Source organism: Podarcis gaigeae (genome assembly GCF_964106915.1).
Source record: "Podarcis gaigeae genome assembly, chromosome: 17".
Taxonomy (NCBI): Eukaryota; Metazoa; Chordata; class Lepidosauria; order Squamata; family Lacertidae; genus Podarcis; species Podarcis gaigeae.
The window spans coordinates 6080139-6098205 of record NC_139694.1 but is presented as its reverse complement, the minus strand read 5'-3'; the positions used below and the strand labels follow the sequence as shown (position 1 = coordinate 6098205).

General features: G+C 38.9%; 1 protein-coding gene across 4 annotated transcripts in view; it reads left to right on the top strand.

Annotated features, from left to right (window-relative positions):
• PAX5 (paired box 5) overlaps positions 1-18067 on the top strand; it is a 261611-nt gene that overhangs the window by 71877 nt on the left and 171667 nt on the right. For all 4 annotated transcript variants that reach the window (XM_083719437.1, XM_083719436.1, XM_083719434.1 and 1 more), the window contains 2 exons: positions 5191-5255; positions 8184-8312. In XM_083719437.1, the coding sequence (XP_083575563.1) occupies positions 5191-5255; positions 8184-8312 (194 nt within the window). The remainder of the gene's footprint in view (positions 1-5190; positions 5256-8183; positions 8313-18067) is intronic.

Genomic DNA, 18067 nt, shown 5'->3' with positions numbered 1-18067 from the left:
TCAAGCACTTATATAGAGACAATAGAGCATAACCTAATTTATCTGCCTTTCCATATGCTTTGGTTATTTGGTATTTACGTGCCCTGTTGCTATGATCATTGCAGGACTATGGGCAAAATTATGTGTACAGAAAGTGTCTGGCTAAAATGAAGCTGTACTATTTTTGCATATTGCAAAGTCATTTATTTAAAATGTTTGGCTAAAACTGAGAAGTAAAACAACAGCTTGGCCTATAGGCCAATTAAGGGAAAGTACACGGACTTAAACCAATTTAGTCCCATTGATGTCAATTTGACAAAGCTGGCAGAAGCCCAAATATTCCTGGGTTGGTTTGGGCTGTCTGAACTATTTTTTGCCTGAAAACAACATTTATCTTTTATGTGCGCTAGAAACCACCGGCCAAGCTCTGCAATCAGCTATAGTCATACTACTAGTTATACTGTTACAAGGCACGTATCCTGATTCTATGCATAACCAGCAAGTTACTTAACGTTTTGACTTCTGCTACCTGCCCCAAATGAAATTGTTAATGAAGAATACTGAAAAAGTTATGTATCGTAATACATAGCTTTTATATATTATAAAACAGACCTGCTGATTCCGTCATTTAATAGCAGAGACTTTGAAGAACTGAGTAGGGTTGCCATACGTCCGGGATTTTGTGAACATATTCGGAATACTGCACTTGGAAGCAGCGTCTAGGAGGGAAATCGCTTAATGTCCAAGAAAATCCGGGTGTATTTCAACCCATGTCAGCAGGGTCATTTTCAGCAGTTTTCCTTAAAAAACTTTTCTGTCCAGATTTTCCCTGTTTGAAATATGGCAACCCTAGAACTGAGTATTATTAACTTTCTTCCTTCTCTTTATCTGGAGGCCACCAGATTGGGGAAGGCTGCTTTGTAGAATATCATACATGAATAGTCAGGTCCCTACCCAAAAAGCTTTAAGTCTAAGTTAAGTAGTGAAGGGGAAAACACAGCAGAAAGGAGGGAAGGGGGAATGTAGAATAACAAAACAACAAAAGGAGGGAGGAATTTATTTATTGCACTGAAACCCACGTGGTTGCATTAAATATGGATATTTAAACATAGATGTACACACATACACTTCAATATAGAGCTGTGTCATGCAGCTCCACTTTAGTCTCTGGGCACATCAGAGCGGCTAAGGTAATAGAGGATGGATGAGAGTAAATGCAAGTACATGTATTTACATTTTTTTTTATTTCCCAAAATTCTCTTTTGTAAACACATGGGTGAAAAATAGAGTTTGGCTGTAAACCTTAGAACACCAGCTGTTGGTGACCAGTAACAAGGGAAACCTATTAACTTCATGCTCTGCTTGTGAAAACACAATCGTACCTGTCTGGCCACAGCCAGTAACACTGCTGAACTAGATATATACCTTTGGTCTTCAACTGCAAGGCACATATTATGTTCATAAAAAGAGCAGGCACGGGTAAATTTTTTGCATATTTTTTCCCTTTCAGTTACTCTTCCTGTATTATTTTTGAATATTACTGCCTAATTACTTAAAATGATTAGCAGCTAAGTTCCAAATAAGTAAGTCACAAAACAGGCTGGTACAGTTTGCATGAGATAAACCCCCTGCTGCAATCTGTTCAATCTCTCTCTTTCTGTCTCTTTTCATATACACATTTATGTACATACATGATTTTTGCATTTCAGAGAAAGAGAAAGAGAGAATTAAATCTCAATCCTGACTTATGTGTCTGGGACTGAGGTGTTCTAGTTGTTCTTTTCTTTCAATTCATTCCTCTATGTCCGGTATTCGCCGCAGAGTCTTGATCCTACACCAATAATTGATAAAACACAGTGCCAGCTCAGCTGGACCCTTGCTTACGTCATTTGTCTACTGTGGATATATAAAAAAATGTTTGCAAGATGACAAGTAAACTTGAATTCACCCCTAGTGAATGAAATGCTTTATAGTTCTGGGAAGATAAGGTATAAGTGGAGAGACAATAGCAAATGGGCAGATCCGTGCACATTCTGACACAGAAAAAGTGCATGCTTCTGTCATCTACTGCAGAACTTAACAGTTTCTATGAGAGGGCAAATTGGTGCCCTTTGAAGAAGCGACTATGTCTCTTTCACCAAGTACATATTTCTGTATAGCAGGAAATATATTGATCAGATATTTTAAGTTATAAGATGCAGAATAAATTGGAAATGTGTAAATAAATAGAGTTAGCAGGGCAAAGAAAGCAGGTCCATCTGAATGTTATTTGAAAGCCTAATAAAACCTAGCAATATTGAGGGATGATTCATAATTCAGGTGGCATTCATGTTTTGCATGTAGCGTTTGATGCTTCAACGCATGAAATGAGGATGTGTGCCTGTAAGCATAGGGTGGACACGCAACAGGGAGTCACGATCACCAGTTCATTCAAGCCCAGTCTTCTCTAACCAGTTGCCCCCACAGAAGAACCTCCCCACCTGCCTTGACTAGCTTACACTCCACGTAGTATTGCTCTGTAAAATGGAGAAAGCTATGTCCTGTGTGGAAGCACAAAGCAGAAAGGAGACATATGGGACATTCTGCCTTATATATTAAAATAAGAAGTGCCAGGTTGTTCCCTGGCCTGTCTGGAAGGGACCACCATCTCCTCCGTGCTCTGAACAATCCCATATGTGCTGGGATTGTTTGAGGATGCTCAGTAAGGAGGAAGTGAACTTTCTATATACTCAAAATGTATTTTATTTTAATGGATCAGGAAACCACCCTGGAAGCCTTTTTGGGCAAACACTGGGCAAAATACTTTAAAATAAATACATGTGCTTCTTTCTTATACCTAAAGAGAGAGAGAGATTAAATTAAGTGCTGTGTGAAAGATCCAAGACCAGCCCTGCTCTGAACCCTGTACAGATGCCAGCAGAGTGATTGGTGTGTAAGAATTGCACCAGTCACCTGTTTGGTTCCCAAGGCCATTTACTCAGTGCAAAACCACTCTACAGCCTTGTGCAGATTGAGCAGGTCAGTTGCATGCTGAGATGCAGGCAATGTGAAATGTAGCAGCCGATTTGCGGCAGTGCAGATACAGCCTCCAGACCTTCATTCTAGCTAGCTAGTGTGCAAGGCTTCCAGTGGAGAAGCTACTGTACATTCAGAGAATACTTGCAGAGCAGACCTAAGAAGTAGAGGCTCGTGTTGCCTCATCATCTTCAGACTGAAATTCTCAACTATGGGTTCCTGTTACTTTTAGGTGTGCCTCAGTTCCTACCCATGTAAGAAGGCTGCTCACTGTGTCTTTGTATGATTTACTGCTCTTACCTTGCTTTCTTCTAATCAAACTCTTCTTTCTAGAGGTGGGTACTTTGCTGTATCTCTGCATTAGGTGTGATCAGATGAGCTTAGTCACCCATGATGCAAAGACAGAGCAGAATTAACCACCTTCTGCACAGCTCACTGCTCTGTTCCCTGGGCTTGTACAGTCTAAAACTATGTTCAGGCCGGAAACAGGCCTTGAACTAGAATTGGGGGCCACAAACTCTTAAAATGCAAACTCTTTAGTGTACAGGAGTTTTCGGTTTTACTTATTTCTTTGAAATGTGCTTCAGCTTTCAAAACTTTTGGAAATATAGTATTACTCGAAGAGGATCCCATCCTGAATTGTTCATTAAGTATTAACACAACACAACAACTACAACCAAACTCTTCAGGTGGAACTTGGAGTAAGCCCATTGAAATTAACAAGCACAACTACCATTATGCCTATTAATTTCAGGGGGTCTACTCTGAGTAAACCTTAGTTGAGTACCACCCATCATAATCATCTACATTTGGTAAATGGTGCAAAGGAAGAGGCAGATAACAGTAATTTGGCACTGTCACTTTATGAGTTGATGTTCTGAAATGCCAAAGAGGAAAATGTTTTTTTGTTTTTTTTTATGACAGGAGAGTGTTCTTCTGTGAACATACTAAACATGAAAAAACAAATCTGGAAGACAACCAGGCAAAAGCTGGGAGTGTGGCCAGGAACTCATCAGGCCACAAGCTGCCAGCTAAAATATTATATTAAAACAGGCATATATACTGTGTGGAGAATTATATCAATTAACTGTGTGCTATTTGATAAAAGACCATTCTATAGTGAGTGCATCAATCTTGTTCTTATTTAAATCAATGGCAAGATCTCCATTTGTGTCACTAGGAAAATATACAGAGAAGACCTCCTGCGTTCAGTGCTCTTAATGCATCTCCACGGTGGATTTTCCATTGTTAACAATTTTATTTATTTTATGCTAACTTCAGTTCTCCAACCCAGCATTAACTAAAGCCTAAACCATATGTAGCACACACACACATTTTGCTGCCTAAAATGTTGTGTTAGCAAATATTTTGAAAGTAGGTATGATTCTAGATATGTATGTATAAGTAAGTTGGCACAAAAACCTTAATTTATGGTGATGTTAATGTTTAGGGCATTTCTACAAGTCTATTGAGATCAGCCAACAGGAGTGAGCAGAGAGGAAACACCACAGAATTATTTACGGTAGTTAGTGAGACATTTGCTGTTGCGAGGGTTTAGAACTGTGCAGATTTTGCTCACTGAATATTTGGTGCTGTGAGGAAAAGCAGCAATCACCCACAAACCTGCACCAGGGTCCACATTTTGCCCCAATCTGGATAAATTAGTCATGCTTAACTCCAGTTGAAATTAATGAGACAAGGTACTATTGAGATCAATAATATGTGTAATTATTATTATTGCAGTTATTTTATATCCATTGGAAGTCAATGGAATTTAAGTACCTAGATCCTGCGTTTTGGACACTGTGTTGTTTATATTGTATATTTGGCTTTGGTCCATTTGCTCAGCTGCAATTCTTTCAGTCTCTCTTGATGGGGTGATTACATATATGAGTTACAGTGAATGTCCAAGCATTGTGAATGATGACATTCACACATGAAAGTGGGCAATTCCAGTTTTGTGAATGTATTTAAGTAGACGTGCATTTCCCAACTTTTCAGCTATGGCTGATAACACATTTAGGCAGTTCTCAGCTCAGTGCATCTTTTTGGTTTTCAATTTGGGAAATATAATAGTAATGAAGAGGAATAATTTTCTTGGACACTCATCATGCTTAGTTATTGTTTACCTGCATAGCTGTTTTTTTGCTCTATTGTTGTATACCCAATAGTAAGTAGCCATTTGTCTATATGCAGGATTATACGGACAAAGGTACAGCAACCACCCAACCAGCAAGTCCCAGCCTCCAGTCACAGCATAGGTAACTTTTTTTTTAAATATACTTAAAAATATATAATGCAATTCATTCGAAAGAACTTTTAATCACTCTTATGGGCAGATAATTCCGCACAGAACACTTCAGCACACGTACTAATGCACCTTCTTTGTCATTCTCCAAGGGCTGAACATGGTAAATGAATTTTATAAATACTGCTAAAAGGTTTTGAATTTTACTGATTATTATGATAAATAGCTTTCACCATGAGACAGAAAATTGAAATCTAAACCAAAAAAAAAAAAAAAAAAATCATCCCACTAATGGGGGTCTATAGAATGTCAGATAATTAAAGTAATAAATCAAGAAAGGGATAGTTATTCATAACATTTTCTGCATCATTAGTCAGTAAGTAGTTTTGAATGTGTTTTTTTTCTTCTATCAACCAACCCTTCCATAATTCTTTGTGCACTTGCAATTTTGAGTGAAGAGGTAGCAAAACTTTGAAAACTTTTTACTGCTTTTTCTTCTTCTTCTTTGCCTAATTCACATGCAGACCATCTAACTCTAGTCATTGAAGAGTGATGGACTTTATATTAGGGGTTTTTTTTTCTTGTGGAGTCTCTGACAGATGAGCATAACCTTGCTTAAAATAAGCCCTGTTAACTCAAACTACTTTTATAATATATTCAAGCTTATGTAGCCCTGTTGAACCAAATGAGTGAAGTCAAAGTACTTCAGCTTAACTGGGTTGTAAGGCATGCTTCCATAGACCACTTTGGCTTAATATTCACTGCCACTTTTCTCTTCACTGCAGATTTTCTAATTTTTCCTTTGCCTAATCCTTTAGAACTGAATTCACTAATTTTTATCTTGAAAAATCTCCATATTTTCTGAGCTGTCAGCATTTTAGAATACTAACAACCTAATCCACAATCCAGCAAAAATGAAGTTCTTAGATTCAAGACAGTTAATCTCAGTGATTTCAGTAGGGACTAAATTGGTTTAAATCCACATACTTCATTAAAAATTATGGACTGGACTACAGGCAAGCAATCCTCTAACCATTTACTCTGGGATAAAAATCCTGAGTCCAATTTTAGAATCTTGAGTGAATCTCATGTATGAAGTGGTAACTATCTCAACATATAGGAGTTTTCAGACAAATTGCAGCATGCATTTTGGAATTTCTGAATTGCACGAATATAAAAGACATATGAGCGATGGTTTAAATAAGCCTCTAAACCACCGTTTCCTAAATACACAAACTAGAATGTCTACCAACCACAAAATTTAACATGAAAGAGACCACTCAAAACATACCCTGCATCATAAGTCCAATTGATGCAGTTCTAACATATCTAGGATTCCCAGTGAACTCTATATAGCTTCAAGTATTGGACCGGGCTGTCCTTAGTATTTGGCAGACTGAGGTGCCTATCTCAGGAGCCATATTTTGGATGCTATAAGAGGGCAGCAAATTGTTAGTTATTTAATCTATTATTATTATACTTTTGGCTCTTGGTCTGGGCACCATATGCACTATGTTGAGGCAGTAGTTCAGAGGATCTAGTGCCCCCAGTGCTATCTTTGTCTTACTCAAGTCCTCAAATGCTGAAAGAGTTGCAGATTACCAGTCATATCATAGATGTCCTAGTATCAGGGGTCCTAGCAAGAATGCAATCTACTGTCAATTTAGAGCAGCTTTTCCGAACCCCAGATGCTTTCAACTATAATTCCCATCAGCCTCAGCTGGCAATACTATGCCTGATGGGAATTGTAGTCCAAAACACCCAGAGAACACCAGGTTGCAGGCAGGTGCTTTATTGCGTTGGACATAAATGGTGGGAGATGTAGGCTCAAATCTCTGCTTGTCCAGGGGTTTATTTGTCCAGGCGAAATAATCATAACAAACTTTTAGACTGATGCATCTTGCGGGATGACGCCATATATGTTGACCTGAATGCCTTGGAGATGCAACCAGCAATCTTTTGTGCAGTAATATAGCATAATGTTTAAGAACATGAGCTGTAAGCTACTTATCTGTAGTTCTTATCTCATTTCAGCCATGACCTCTATGGCATCAGTGGATTCCCTTTAGGCAGCCACTTCTCATCTTATCATGGGGGTAATATAACACTAGCATATGGTACGGAGTTGTTGTATCAGTTACTGATAAAATAAACATGAAGCATTTTGAGTAGTTTAGAAAAGTGCTCTATCCTGTGACAAGGATAGCTAACATGGTGACCACCAGATGTTTTGGACTACAACTCCCATCATGGCAAATGGTTGAGAATGATGGGAGTTGTAGTTCAAGACATCTGGAGGGAACCACACTGGTTAACCCTGTGGTATGGGTTAGTAAATGGCACAGATCTCTACCACTGTTCTCATGGTATACACAGCTGACTCAACTTAGGCAGGGGTTATGTTGCAGGGATAGTGCATAAAGTCAAAATCGCTTATAGTCAAAATATATTGGGTGGAATGGTGAGTGGAATTGCCAGTCTTTCCCCCCAGAGGCCCACCCCTCCCGCCTTTTATTTTTATTTTTAAAAATCATTTGCCAAGCCCTTGAAGCTGAATGCGCACAAGTTAAATGCACATATGTTGTGGGTCTACGGTGTGTATATATGAAAATAGACAGGGCAGAATATTTTTGCAATGCTTGATAGGTACCTGATGCTAATTTAGCTTGCTGCTGTATAAAGCAGGTCTTTCTGTCAGCAACAAAAGCTAATAAGATAGGGCTGGGCTGTAAGACATGGCAGAAAATGAAATTTAAATGTTCCAGAAAGGTATCCAGGCTGCAAATTTCCCTGTTCCCCCTCTCCCAGCCTCCTGGTTGTAGGTAGTGGTATTGAAAAACAACTATCAAAGATGGCAGTCATGGAAACGTTGTTTGCATGGCATCCTCTGGATATGCGTACTCTGGATATGCGTACTGATTGGTTTGTTTCTAAATCACAGCTTCCACGGGTTCCGTGACACAAGTGTCCTCAGTAAGCACAGACTCAGCAGGCTCCTCCTACTCCATCAGTGGAATTCTGGGAATTACATCTCCCAGTGCTGAAAGCAACAAACGCAAAAGAGATGAAGGTAAGAATAAACACATATTCCTTTCCTATTCTTTTTTTATAGTTTATAGAAAGAGTGAAATTTTATCCTCAATCTCTGCTGCAAAATTAATTATCTCCTTCTCACTACAAACCTGTTTCCCACTTAGAGATACCAATTTTCTTTGTATGTTAATTTGAATTAACACACACACACACGCAGATAGGAGCTAATAAATTTTTATATCAGTAAAAATTATAATTTCAAAACAACCCATTTGGAAATTAGGAGCCAAACTATCAACAAAACAGAGAGATTTGAAAAGGCTTGGAATTTGCCTCCTTTGCTATACCATTTTGGAGGACACCATTACGAACTTTTTGTCTAGTGATGTGACTATTTTAATTTTACTTAAGAACTGGGTGGGAGGAAAAAGCATGAGATTCTGACATATTTCCTCTTGACTAAAATGATAGGGGCTTGCGGCTTTCCAACACCAATTACTGTATGAATTGACAACATGGTAAAACACCTTCTGTTGCATAATCATTTTAATATGAGAACTGGGCAATGCCTCTGACTCTTCTTGCATGATCAGTTTGACTGAGGGTAGATTCACATTATGGTTTTTAATGCTGACTTTTTTATTTTGTAGATTTTTGAATAATTTAAAACTGTCTGGGTACAGAAAGCATTGTGGCAAATAGTGGTGGCACAAGATAAACCTTTTGTTTAAATAGACTTGCTTTTGTTGAATGAGGCTTTTGAATGGTTCAGCACAAGTTCATTAGCATCAACTTCATTCAGCATTTCCTGGTTCAAGTCACTTTCTAAAGACTTTTCAGAATGTGCCCAGTTGCATTTTGAATTAAAACCATTTACTAGGCTGGATCTGTCTGTGCTATGACTGAAATCTGTAATTGGTTTGATTTCTAGATTAATCAACTGAAGTTTGGTTGATTAATTTGTATGACCAATTTTTAACAATAGAGGTATGAATTAAAAACACATTTTGGTTTATTATTTTCTTACATTTTCATAGCTTACCCATAACAAAAATTCTCAGCCGCTCATGAAGTAATATGTTTTGGTTGGTATGCTAATGAAACTGGGATTTTTTTTAAAAAAGAAGGGAAAATATTAAAGATTATATTCTGTTCAAAAAAGAGTGGAAGTTATGTCTATTTAAGTTATGTTACATCCTTAAATATCTCAAAAAAACACCTATGGTGAGGTTCTGATAATGTGCAGTGTTATTCAAATTAAACTGATCAGTTACCAATCAACAGGCAGTTAGTACTATAATCAGGTAGTTTTTAAAATTCTAGTGTGCACTTAGTGTACACAAATCTGATGAAAAGTCAACTCATGTTGGCTTTGGAGCACAACCCCCCCCATCTGAACAGACAGTGCTGCCTCCAGTTTTGGAGGGCTTTTATGTAAAGTGCACTCATTGGGCCCCCTTCCTAAAAGGGCCCACCTGCTGTCATTGCAATTACTGGTAATTACCTTGCCCAATCTGTATAAGCACCCATCCTATGGTGTGATCTTTGAGGATGCCCAGAGATGTCTGCCCCTGATGCCAGTGAACTGAATTCTATGATTATAATAATACAGGTAAAACGAGGGTTTGGAAACAAGCTTTTCAGCTGCCAGAAATAGTCACTTTGATGATCCAGTAATTCTCAATAAACGTGAAAGCACTGATGCATGTAAATGAAACTCGGCCCTTCCACTGAAAGGTGTGGGGAGCCTGCTTGCAATGTGAACAGGGTGCACCCAATGTTGCTCTAGTGCAGTTCTGCTTTCTGCAGAGGAAATGATTTAGGTTTAGGGTTGTTTACAACTGTATGCTCATCAGGAGTTCATGAATGTATATATATATTATAATATTAAGTTTTACAAAAGAAAAAAGTTAACAAACCAACAAAAATCAACAAATATCACAAAAGAAACAAAAGAAAAAAAAACACATAAAAAAGCAAATTTAGCATAAAAAAAACTCTCTTTCAAATTTGTAACCTTCAAGACCTTATTTTCCTTACTTCCACCCGCCTCCCTTTCTTGTATTCCACTTAAAAATTAATTCAGCAAGATCATTCGTTATTCATTTTCGTCCTTTATCCCTCCCTTTGTACTCTTATTTATCTTAATCACTAGAACCCCTTCGTTTCATTTTCAATGTCCTCAACATTCATATATTTTACAATGTTTTTGTAGGTAAACTTTAAACTTTTTCCAATCCTCTTCCACCTGCTCTTCTCCTTGATCTCGGATTCTGCCGGTCATTTCTGCCAATTCCATATAGTCTATTACTTGCATCGGCCAATCTTCCAGGGTGGGTAAATCTTGCGTCTTCCAGTGCTTTGCGATGAGTATTCTAGCTGCTGCTGTAGCATACATAAAAAAAGTTCTGTCCTTCTTTGACACCAGTTGGCCGACCATACCCAGGAGAAAGGCCTCTGGTTTCTTCAAGAAGGTATGCTTAAATACCTTTTTCAGTTCATTATAAATCATTTCCCAGTACTCCTTAATCCTTGGGCACGTCCACCAAAGGTGAAAGAATGTTCCTTCAGTTTCTTTACATTTCCAACATTTATTATTGGGCAAATGATAGATTTTTGCAAGCTTGACTCGGGTCATGTACCACCTATATATCATTTTCATAATATTCTCTCTTAAGGCATTACATGCCGTAAATTTCATACCGGTGGTCCACAACTGTTCCCAGTCAGCAAACATAATGTTATGACCAACATCTTGTGCCCATTTTATCATAGCAGATATTTCCGTTTCATCCTCAGTGTTCCATTTCAACAGCAGATTATACATTCTCGACAATATCTTAGCATTGGGTTCTAGCAGTTCTGTTTCCAACTTTGATTTTTCCACCTGGGATTGTCTCCTGCAATGTCAATACTAGGTCATCTGCAAAGGAGTTCATGAATGTATAAAGCGGTTTGCTTAAATGTGTGCAATGAATCACCAGAGAACTAACATGTTCATAGCACTGCTCCCCAAAGGGTTTTCAATTGAAGTAAGTCACAAATTCAGCTATAGATAGGTAGCCGTGTTGGTCTGCCATAGTCAAAACAAAATAAAGAAATTCCTTCCAGTAGCACCTTAAAGACCAACTAAGTTTGTTCTAGGTATGAGCTTTCGTGTGCATGCACACTTCTTCAGATACCTGTATGCACACGAAAGCTCATACCTAGAACAAACTTAGTTGGTCTTTAAGGTGCTACTGGAAGGAATTTCTTTATTTTGTATTGACAAATTCAGCTGTGAGTCACCAGTCACTGAGCAGTCCAGTTATGGCTGTGCATGTGTGAACTAGTATTGAGTGCAAAACTTCTGAGTTGGAAATCATTTTAATTATAAGATGTTCTCACCATCTCTTTTGATGGAACTTGGCCTAATCTAACAGTTCCACAGATATAAAACTAATGCTTAGCAAGCATTTGCTGCTCATTGAAGGTTCAAAGCACTTTACACACATCATGACAGCAATTATTGCAATCATCCAATAAGTTAGGTCAGTATTACCTTGCAGGCAGGAATAGAGGAGATATTAAAGGTCTACATAAATATATTTAGTGATATATTAAATACGCTACGCCACTGGATAAAACCACTTAATCAATGTACATTTATTATAACATCTACAAACATAACAATCTGCATTAACTGTGACCAAATGTAGGGGAGAATTCCTACAGATATACCAGGGGTCAGTAAACCTTTTCAGCAAACCCTCAGACCTTGGGGGCCAGGACTAAATTTTGAAAAATAATAATGAACAAATTCCTATGCCCCACAAATAACCCAGAGATGCATTTTAAATAAAAGGACACATTCTACTCATGTAAAAACACGCTAATTCCCAGACCATCCGTGGGCTAGATTTAGAAGGAGATTGGGCCAGATCTGGCCCCCAGGCCTTAATCTGCCCACCCATAAAGGTAAAGGGACCCCTGACCATTAGGTCCAGTCACAACTCTGGGGTTGCGGTGCTCACCTCACTTTATTGACCGAGGGAGCTGGCGTACAGCTTCCGGGTCATGTGGCTAGCATGACTAAGCCGCTTCTGGCAAACCAGAGCAGCGTACGGAAACGCCGTTTACCTTCCCGCTGGAGCAGTACCCATTTATCTACTTGCACTTTAATGAGCTTTCAAAGTGCTAGGTTGGCAGGAGCAGGGACCGAGCAACAGGAGCTCACCCCGTCACGGGGATTCGAACCACCAACCTTCTGATTGGCAAGTCTTAGGCTCTGTGGTTCAGACCGCAGCTCCACCCGTGCCTACCCATGAGATATACTAATCCACTGATGTTTAATATTTCCTTTGTATTGTGGGTTAGGGTACATGTGCATACCTGCTACATCTACTACAATGTAGTATTTTACTCATTTATTTTTGAGGATCAGTTTTTGGCCAGTGTGCTTATATTTTGTAGGGACAGAGCTGTTTAGGTATTGATGAGTACAGGTGCGCGTCTTACTTTATAAAACTGCTTACGATTGACTGGGTTGTATCCAGTTGGTTTCCTTTTCCTGAGAAGTGGCTCTTTCATCCAGCACAGCCTTCTGGTAGTGGGAGAAGGAAACCTCAAATCTGCTACAGAAGGTTGGGAAGCCATTTGCTTGGGAAGTGGCACAGGGGGGTGCAGGGGGAAGGGAGAATCTCTGAAGATTGCCGGATCCCTATTCAGCTGATAGAGGGCTTAGCAGGATCCCTTAGCCTTACATTAGTGGAGGGGAACCAACTGGTTATAGAAAGATAAACAAATTGACCCCAGCAATCTCTTTCTTGTGTGTGGAATCCTAAAACAACAAAACATTTTCCTTCTGTTAAGTTCCTCTAACAAATTAAAAAAAGAGAAACTTGGAAATGCATTCCTATTAATACATTTGGGAGTAAGCCCTATTGAACTCAGGACATGTGCTGCAAAATGCCCACACTGAAAAATGGCTATAGATTCGGACCAAAGAGTTGCCCCAAAATGAATTTCCCAGTTTGAATGCTATCATAATTTTGGTGGAAAAAAGGAGGAGGATTTGGTTATTTAATTATAGGGAGCAGTATAATGCATAATATACAGAAGGGGGCCAAGTTAACATTTTTTTTTACTTTTCCACAGTGCAACTTTCAGCCTTAAATATCATTTTTGCATAGTTGATATATTCACAGCTCTGCTCAAATATGGTGGGAAATACTAGGCAGTAATTATGTTCCGCTTGCAGGTGCTGTGTGAGCAGGGCTAGCTAGTGGTATAGAACAGGCTCTTTCCTTAGAACTCAAACTGTATCCATGACACACTATGATTCATTACCTTTTTCTGTTCACCTCACCATTGACATTCTTTAGCAGATGTCACCAGTCTTTAACTCAGTGGGTTGCATGCCTGGTAGCAACAGGGGCAAACTATATCAGACAATCTTTATTGGTTTATGTAGCTGAAGGTGTCATTTTCCCCTCCTGTTGTAATATGAATTCAGAGCAGATGTGTCTTAGTGGGGGATCGGTTGTTTTCACTTATAACTAAAGGACACACTACTGGAGACTGACAAAAGAAGCAGAACATGGACAGCAACTAGACAGTAGATGGTTGCTAAATAGAGATGAATTCTTCACCTCCCCCCTTCTTAAAAGGCAGATACTTTTAGCCACAGTGGTGTTCTTGAACATGTTAACTCGCTTAAACTTTGCTAATTTTCCACTGCCCCCCCCCCCAAGTTAAGAATGCATATTGGTAAAGAAAAGCTACAGGAGAAAATGTAGTCATTTTATTTTATAGTTTCAAAGTTGCAGGGGAAGTCATATGGTATAACAACTGGCCATGTGAAAAGGAATTGTGGTTTATTATATGCTATAAATTAGTAGAGAAATAAATGCTTTTTAAATGTTACAAATGGCTATGTTTTCAAGGTATTCAGAGTGGGAACAATGGAAATGAGTCTAATTTTAAGAGGATACCAGGTGAATACCTTCTGTGATTATTATTTCTGCTGTATAATGCTATTTTTCTGTTCTTATTTTAGAGTTAGTTTATAACTGATGTTTTTAAATTTTTGTTAATGGGTTTTACCGTGAGCTCTTCTGAGGAAAGATAGTATATAGATATTTTAAACAAACAAACATATAGTACTCTTAAAGTACTGTTCCTATTAACATGACTAGAAGATACCTTGACTAGTTAATTCATGTCACCACCTGCCCACATAGAAGTTGCTAGATTAATACATGTTTCCTATAAATACCTACTGTAGGGAATAGGTCCCATAGCATCTCAATATTAAATGCAGATTTTGATCATGTGAAAAAAACACTCAACAGTACTGTGTCAAACATTGCAAGCAAGTTTTTAGTGTGGAGAAGATATTTTGTTAACATTTCAGTACTTCCCAGAAATAGATAGATGATAGATCCACTAATATACAAACATTTTCCTGAGATACATGAATCCAGTTACAGTATAAGGAGTACACCAGTCTTAGTTGTACTAATACTGACAATATGATGTAAAAGCATTTGGCCTTGATGGACCAAATTTTATCTTGGCAATTGTTCTTTTTGCATCAGCAGACCTGCAAAAGGCCTCAGAGAAGCTCACGAGCAAGGCATGATAGTTATAGCCATCTCCTGTTTGTCCTCCACATCTCATATTCAGCCTTAGTCCTGTGTTATATAGTTGATTAAGGCTGTGTACACACTGCTATTTACTCTGGGTATGTTGTACTCTCATGTAACAAAACAAAACAAAACAAAAGGTAAAGGACCCCTGGACGGTTAAGTCCAGTCAAAGGCGACTATGGGGTTGCGGCGCTCATCTTGCTTTCAGGCCAAGGGAGCTGATGTTTGTCCACAGACAGCTTTCCGGGTCATGTGGCCAGCATGACTAAACCAGAGTGACGGAAACGCTCACTGGCATGCTTTCAAACTGCTAGGTTGGCAGGAGCTGGGACAGAGCAACTGGAGCTCACCCCATCATGGGGATTCAAACCGCCGACCTTCTGATTGGCAAGCCCAAGAGGCTCAGTGGTTTAGACCACAGTGCCACCCGCAGCCCTTATATCTCATGTACACATGACGCTACCCATGATGTAGCGCTCTCCTGTATTTCTACGAGAAAAACTGCTGTTTAATGTGTTTCTCTTCAAATTAGCTTCAGTCTGAAAGCACAAGTGACAGTTTCATATATAGGTGTTCCAGGGGGTGGGGTGGGGGTGGTCTGCAGGGGCAGGGAAACAAAAAACGGCAATGTGCATCAGCTAAATACATGTTGGCTCCCTCTCTGGTGTGTACAGCAATGTGGAGATATGACTTTTAATGCAATGGCGGGAAACAACCTTGTTGCATTTTAAGCTGCTAATGTGTACCTAGCCTGAGAGGAATAAAGAGGACACGGGAGCAGATATGGATCAGAAGGGATTTATGCATCCAAGAAAACTAGAGCCAATAATCAAACAAAACATTCTGCACAGTGTTTGAGCATGTAGCCATTCAGTCTGAGTTGGAATTAAATGCATGTGTCTAAGGCTGTATTTTTGTGCAATGCATTACATACATATATTTTCTGTTTCATTGTGGCCCAGTCAATGAAGCTGCAGAGAAAGCCGTCTGTAGGTAGCAGGGAAGGAAATACTTTCAGTCCCCAAATATCATGCTGTCCCATAGATTATCTGGTTTATCTGTTTATCTTGTCTGCTTGAGCAGAGTGTGCAGGGCATTCTGTGCTTCGAAGGTGTTGGCAAAGCCACCCAACTGGTCACATCCATTTTAATTTTGACTTACTCTGTTTTGCAACAAGAAATAAAAGGTCCAGAAGGCAGGGGTTTTTCTTTTTTCTTTTACGTTCATAATGTAATCTGTTCAAGATAAGGCAGATCCTATGCCACACCTATTGGAAAACGAGGACAAGAGACTTCTTTAATGAAAAGTTTTTCATTTGCATTCAAGTGCTGCTGTTGCTCCCTCTGCTGGCAGGAATGTTGGTAGCTCTGGAAATCCATCAGCGTGGCTGAACTTTCCTCTTCTTTAGAGACTTTAGGTCAGGGTTGGGAACCTGCAGGACCTCCATATCATTGGACTGCAACTTCCATCAGCCCCAACCACCATGACTAATAGCCAGGGATAAGGGGAGTTGCAATCCCAATATTGGTTTCTCATCCCTGTTTTAGCAGTTGCCCCTTCTTTATGGAATGAATATCCTGATTTTTTTTTTTTTTTTAAATGTATGTGATGAGGTGAACATAAAAGCTTATTCCAAGATAAAATTAGATTGACTTCTGCAAGACTTTTTAGTTAGTGCTTCAAGGCTCTTTGTTATTTTTTTTTTATGCAAAAGACCAACACTGCCACCCATCTGAAATGTTGTTTTTAAAATGTTCACATTTTAAGCTCTCCGGAAAGTAAATTATATATATATTTCCAAATATATAATTTTCTTTCCAAATAGTTTCAAATGTGAACATCTAAAAAACAAAATTTCAGATGGGTGGCTGTGTTAGTCTGTTGAGATTTGTACAAGACAAGTTATATAATTAATCTCTATTCTTACTTGGTTTTGTGAATGTTTCTTCTGTTTGGCAAGGTCCTAGTATGAGAGAGAAATGAGTGTAAGCTATTACACTATACACAAACAGATACTTATTTAAACAAAAAGGTGTGCCCCATGACTTTTGGATTTGAGAAACAAATCTCATGACTTTTGGATTTGAGAAACAAATCTGGATGTAACATTTACACGAGTTACAAAAAGTAATTTTTCAGAGACTGCAATGCAGAGGTGCCACAGAATTACTTTCCCCCCATAGAGGCTGACTGGAAAAGTCACAGCATACAGAGAAACCAGGGGGATGAGTGGGGCTCTTCTTTGACTCTTTTAAGGAAATGCTATTGAATGTTGTTGTATTATTATTGTTTATATAAAGGGCTTAGAGATTTTAATTACACTAAGTGGTATAATTATAAATAATTGTAGGGTTGCCATACGTCCGGAATTTCCTAGACGTATAAGGAATAATGCAGTCTGCAATCGTGACTGGACAGAAATCAGTAAAAATGTCCGGGAAAATCCGGATATATGGCAGTCCATGGCAGCAGTGCTGTTTTTGCCAATTTCCCATAAAAATAGTTCAAAACCGGCATTCCCCCCCCCCGATTTTGCCAAAAAAAGCCCAGCTTTTCTGTCCAGATTTTCACTGTTTGATATATGGCAACCCTAAATAAATGTGACTTATCTGTTTACTACACTGAAATTGCATAGATTTAGAGAGGTGGTATGCAGCAAAAATATACAGTGGTACCTCTGGTTACAAACGCTTTTGGTTACGAATGCTTCGGGTTAGAAACTCTGCTAACCCGGAAGTAGCTGCTCCTGGTTGTGAACTTTGCCCCAGGATCCAAATGGAAATCGTGCACCGGAGCCATGTGCACAGCGGGAGGCCCCATTAGCGAAAGCGTGCCTCAGGCTAAGAACGGTTTCAGCTTCAGAACGGACCTCTGGAATGAATTAAGTTCATAACCAGAGGTACCACTGTAGTAGTATTGATAGTGCATTATTGATAGTGCATAAATAGGCAGTATTTTGCACATATTATTAGCCAAAGAATAGCCAAATAATGCCAGTTAACAATCTAATATATGCAAGTTGTGTCTGCATATATAAAATTTAGAGGCACAACAAGTGACTAATTATACTTACAAACTGATCTTTGTAAATATTTCTCCTAGTTCCTGTGACTCCCCCTCCCCGCCCCCTGCTGGTATACACTATTAAAAGAAGGACAATAAA